The sequence below is a fragment of the Cynoglossus semilaevis genome, chromosome 14 (genome assembly GCF_000523025.1).
Source record: "Cynoglossus semilaevis isolate Cse_v1.0 chromosome 14, Cse_v1.0, whole genome shotgun sequence".
NCBI classification, from domain to species: Eukaryota; Metazoa; Chordata; class Actinopteri; order Pleuronectiformes; family Cynoglossidae; genus Cynoglossus; species Cynoglossus semilaevis.
In genome coordinates, this window is record NC_024320.1 from 13083729 (window position 1) to 13089806 (window position 6078).

The 6078-nt window shown below is 40.2% G+C and overlaps 1 protein-coding gene across 1 annotated transcript in view; it reads left to right on the forward strand.

Annotated features, from left to right (window-relative positions):
* mgat5 (alpha-1,6-mannosylglycoprotein 6-beta-N-acetylglucosaminyltransferase) overlaps positions 1 to 6078 on the forward strand; it is a 44997-nt gene that overhangs the window by 30590 nt on the left and 8329 nt on the right. The window contains exon 11 of the mRNA XM_008325203.3: positions 1300 to 1433. Coding sequence (XP_008323425.1) covers positions 1300 to 1433 — 134 coding nt within the window. The remainder of the gene's footprint in view (positions 1 to 1299; positions 1434 to 6078) is intronic.

Genomic DNA, 6078 nt, shown 5'->3' on the forward strand with positions numbered 1-6078 from the left:
GGTGTTGGAGGTGGGGTTGAGGTTGGGGGGATTGGGGGGGGGGGGGGGGGGGGGGAGGGGGTGAGATGTGAACAATAAGATAACCAGTAATAACCTTTGGCTTAGAACCAGTTGCTTGTGTGCCAGAGTGATTCACTCAACCATTGTCTGTTCTTTGTTTGACTGAGTTGTTCAGTCTCAGTGGAGACAACTCCCTGCACACAGTTCACACTTGGTAAAAAAAGAAAGAAGTACAGCCTGACTTTAGCATTGGAGTAGTGATCTGTGAGTCCATGTTTCAACACGTCGATGCCAAATGGACGTTTAACAAAGGTGCAAAAATAAAAATAATAAACTTAAATGTAGTTTTAACAAAGCTTGAGCAAAGCTGGCGAGACAAAGGCTAACAGAAAAAAACAGATAAAATAATTCACAGAAATTATATTTCACACTTGTTGAGATTTAACATTGTGGCCCAAATTATGTTGAGTTCAGGGTTGTGTATGATCTGCTACACCTGGAATCAAACCCACAACAACTGCACTATCTACTGATCTACAGCCAGATAAAGCAATAGCTTTATTTCTTGGTACTTGCTAACACCTAGCCAACTTATTTAGAAAAGTGTTGAAAGATTGTACAGTGTCCTTGTAACAGTGGTAGAAAAATGCTTTCCTGATTTGATGTCTTTCAAATGAGAAAACCTCAGCTGCGTCTGTGTCCTGTTCCAGCTAAAGAGTTTTGTTTTCTTCCTGCTTCACCTGCAGCTCTGAGGCTGAAACAATGCCATGATAGTTTTTTGGTTTTTTTAATGCTCTGTGCTCGGCTCACTGACCTCAATCAGCTGCTGTAGTAACAACACTGTGGTCTGACCACAGTGGCAGCAGCAGCAGGTCCCGTGAGGAGAAGAATCCCACAGTGCTCCCTGACCATCTGCATCCTTCACTGAGGACGGGATGACGACGAGCTGTGCTCAAACTGCTGTCTTCTCAATATTAAATGAGATTTATTAGTCAGTCTGTCTGACACTCCCTCACTCTGGAGCCTTGTCCTCATGTTAGTTTTACACAGCAGATGGCAGTGAGCTAACCTGCTGCCAGCTCACTCTGTGCTCCACACACACACACACACACACACACACTCTTACAGCCAACCTCAAAAGTAACAAATATCAAAACAACAACCAGTCTGGTCCTGAGTCCATGCTGAGCAGCAGTGAATTATTATCACGTATGTTAAGATCACACAGAGGAGAGAGGAGGATGTCTCTGATCAGTATGAACTATTATTCATAATATATTTTGTTGTTGTATGCCACAGCTCACACTCCAGACAACAGCTTCCTGGGCTTCGTGGTGGAGCAGCACCTGAACGCTAGTGACATCAGGCACATTGACGACATCAAGAGGCAGAACCAGTCTCTGGTCTACGGCAAAGTCGACAACTTTTGGAAGGTACTGTGACACATTATACAGCTGCACACCAGGGGAGTGTGTGTGTGTGTGTGTGTGTGTGTTTGTGTGTGTGTTTCTGCCCCCACAGCTGTTGGTACCATCCCTAGTTTCTAGTTTCTGTGATGACATCTCTGAATAGGAATGGGGGAATGCCCATCCTTTGTGGTACTGCCCTGGAGCTTGTGGTTCTAACCTCTACACTGGGATTACATGTGGTGAATTGTTCCGTTTGTAGTTCCTGTTCCTGCTATTTCCCATGTTAAGAAAACTCTTTCTTCTTGGAACTTTCACAGCTTCCTGCTGTTCATTCCTTTGCCGAGTTCAACTGTCATTTCAACTGTCAGTTGTTTAGCACAGAATTATCAGTTTGACACTTGGCATAGACCTGAACAAACCTCTGATTGATCTAGACTTTGTTTTCCGACACATTATCTAATTAAATGCTGCCGCTGCCGCCGCCGTGATGAACTTGTTAATGTATTCAAATACATGCTCACACTGCGGCATACAGACCCCAGGATTACTGTATTCCAGACAGGAGGCACTCAGAGATTCAGGGAGAATCAGTCTTTGTTTAGGGTTTGGGGCTGGGGGTCTGCCTTTGATTCAGTCAGACACTTGTTGGTGCAGGAAGGTGCAGGAAGAATGAAGAGAGAAAAAAACATTACCTTTGGGCAAACATTTAAGTGTGTAAGCATTAATTAAGGTTGATTTGGAATTAAAGAATAACAAATATTCAACATCCAAGATCTAAAATTTAATTTGGGTAATTTAGAAAACGTAGGTATAGTGGTTGGAATTCATGCAGACTGACTTTGGATCCTTAGATTATTTGGTAACCTTTAACTAGTCACCAAAAATCAAGGTCACACTGTCCTAACAAGCCGTGCTTTATACTAGTTTTCTCTGAAGGACTGAGTACCAGAAGAGAAGGACAGCAACAGAAACCGTGGACATTTCAAATGTCTTCACAGTGAACAAAATCAAACGTTCTTTAAATTCTTTACTGGACTTTAACTACAATGAAACCACACAGCCTTTGTAGGTAAGACTCATTCACTTCCTCACGTTGAAAGTTGAAGTGTCTCTTATTTGAAACCTTGATCGTATGAGTGTTTTGCATTGAAAAGGAAATTACCTTGTGGAACCAAGTAGAAAAGCATGGAACCTTCATCATGTCCATGAGCGGTGGTGATGTCAGAGCCTCTCTGTGAAGCCTGAAGTGTTGTATCTTTAACAAGGAGGTATCACAGCTGCTGCTGATGCTGCTGCTGCTGCTGCTGCTGCTGCTGCCTCTGTTGTTGTGTGTTGCTGCTGGTCCTGACTCAGAGCTGGCACAGCGGTGTTCCAATCAGAGCTGCTTTGAAAAGGCCAGAGGATGGAGCCCACCGACTCACAGCGAGCAGCATTAGCTGCTAAACACACTCCCAGGTGTGTTCATTAGCTCTTTCTTTTAATTAAAGGGCCATTTTGAGGCCTTGGTGAAAAACAGCTGACTGAGTGTTTCCTTTCACACAGTCAGCTCTGGAGTTAGCTCTGGAGTTAGCTCTGGAGTTAGCTCTGGAGTCAGCTCTGGAGTCAGCCAGTCACCGACTCTGTTTGATATTTATAATCAGTTATCGCCGTTTTAAAAAATTACAATTTTATAGAGTTTCATTGAGACTTTGAGGCCAATAAGAGAACATGAAGTCAGGAGTATGGAGTTGTAATAAAAGACAACTCTTAGTAACCTAATAACAGCAAAGTAATCAGATCAGATCAGTAAATCTGATTTATTTATAAAAATTAAAAAACACCTTAGGAGTTGTCAGTTCAAGTTTTTTTTTTTAAACCTTCTCCGTGTTTCAGAACATTTATGAAGTAAAATAAAACAAACATGATTTGTTATCCATCCACCATCCATTTGAGAACATCTCACAACAGTATATCAATATAGAGAGATGCTATAGTTTAACTAAATATTTACCTTTTGTCAAAGTTTTAACTTTCTGCTGTATTTATCATGATTCTTGGCAGGTTTCTCTTCTTGTTCTTTATTATATTCTTGCCATTTTGCACCGTAGGTCAGAGAGGACTGAAGTTGTGCCATAGTCCTGTATGTATGGCATATTTGACAATGAAGGTGGCTTTGACTTTGAGGTTTTAAATTATTTTGTCTAATTTGTAGTCATTTCACTGATGTTTAGCTGCTTTAAACCAATGTTTAGTGATATTTCATGCTATCTCTAAAGGTTTTGCTGAACAGGTTGGTAATGCAGACTAAAAAAAAACATTTTTCATGGAAAATACAAATTCAACTTTACATGTCCTTCTTTAAGACTTCATCAAGTGATGGTGTTTTTTCTTGATCAAATAAAAACCTTGTCATGTCCTTTTTTTATTTTTGTAGTGTTTTTGGCTAAACATTTTATTTATACATTTAATATATACATTTTTTGTTATTATTTAAATTCCTTTCACATGCAAATATTTAGTTTTTTTGTTTTGTTTTTTTAAATAAAAAATGACAGCTGACTTGATGATCAGAGGTATCTGCTAATGAAGGCAGTCTTCGACTTTGGATTGTAGCTCCAAACATGAACTCCTGCAAATCAAAGGAGACAATGCTGTTAGCCTGAAAATAAAATGGCCTCTCTGAAGGAGACGTTACCATAGCAACTCAGTTAAAGGAGCAGGGAGGGAGGGAGGGAGGCAGAGAAGAAATATCACCTTCTGCATTGTATGAGAGCTCTGCAGATCGTTGTGTTTTCATTGTTGCCGATTATAGATTGAAGAGTTTCAACCAGGACGTTTTGTTATTGTAAAAGACTGAGTCACTGATGAAAAAGAGAAAACACAAAATTGACAGTCTCCGTGTCTGTTCTGCACACTCTGTTCCTGAGGAACATCCGTACTTTCAGTTCTCCTTTTGTCCTCCACATTTTTTCCTCTCTCCACATTGTATTCCTTCTTACATTTGTCTAATCATTGAGGTGATCACCATCTCTGTACATGTGGCCATTAATCTGACTCTTTACATAATAATCCCTGATTAATCATTTATACAGCTTATTTTATCCTGCATAAATAGGTTTGGATCTAGTGATGTGGTGACAGTAATATTAGGGATGGGATTCCTCTAATATTGGACCAGACATTAAAACAAACACAAACGATCACCTTCATGTTTAATTCAACTTTGTTGTCATTTTATTCCTTCCTTCATGGATGAAGAATGTTTGTTGTGCACTTTAAGCCTGGTGTTTGTTAGATGTCTTTACAACTAAAATGTGAAAAGACAGGATCATTGTCTGTATGTGTGTGAAATGAGTTGAGAGAAATCCACCATGGTGACACTTGAAGAAATCTAAAGTTCCCCTTTTTCACCACATCCCTGCTCATTTCTGCCCTTTGGTCTCATACTTGTATTTTTTATCAGGAAGTTTTTCCACTTTAGAGTCACTGAAAACATGTTGCTAATCTTCCCAGCAGGAAACCTGTAGCATTTCTTTGACTTAAAAGACACAACTCTGGCTGCTGTCCAAACTATGGGCAGTTGTTGTGCGAAATGAAGCGTGGGACGGGAAGCTGAATAAATAACTCCTTCTAGATGCTGTTTTTCCAGCCCTGTCATCCTGGGAATTTTAGAGCATCACTCAGTGTGTGTTTGCTAAAGGATATGCATCGACGTATCACAAACTGACGTGTGTAGGAGTCTGTACACAACAAAAGCAAATAAGGTGTACATGGAAAGTCAAATACAATACGAGACAAATAAAAAAAAAAGAAGCTATGAAAGCACTGAAGCTATTTCTCGATGTCCACTCCGTCCGTGTTTCCATCTGAGACTCCCTTCACTGTAGAATTCTGAATGATGTCTTCTGCACCAGGTCAGACTGACAGAGGTCAGAGCTGTAGGGAGGATGTGCAAGGATTTTTCAACAAAGCTCAAGTGTCGTATGTCAAACAGTCAGGCTGTGGGAGAAGTCCTTCATTTATGTATCTCTGTCCTTCAAGAAAGTTGATTGGGATTATTTATTCTGATTACCAAAAACCTGTGGCCGTAACTTTTTGAGCTGACATTTTTGCTTCCAACGCCAACTACTTGGTAGGCCCCTCATTGTTAGCTTCGCTCTCTGGGTCGTATTGGTAAATCGCTGTATCGTCTCCAGTGACACATTGTGTAAAGAATGGGTTTTATTTGCCCTAATTCTGATTAACTGTTTCAGAATGAGATCTTGGAGCCAGTTTGTCTTCCAGCAACAGTTCAGGGACCCACAAGCTGAGATTCAAACTCCATTGGCAGTTTCATTCTGTAATTTTCTTCTACAGAATTCTACACAACAGTGACATTTCTTTCATTTTTCTGGTCTTTCCTGGGGGTTGTTTTGGAACAATCAATACTTATTGCAAGCTTAAACGACAGCTGATGATCCTAAAGAGTTCTTTTACAAATCTGTATTTTAATTTTTCAGGACTGCACAAGGCTACTCAAGGCTTGACATAGATATAATGAAAAAACCAAACCAAATGTTGAGAGACATCCAAACATCTCCGGTTATAAAAATGAAGCACCTTTTGAAACTATTACACGTGACGTCCTCTTCTACTGGTACAGATGTGAAGACGATGGCTGCCGTCTCAGGAGGATGGACACATTAATAGT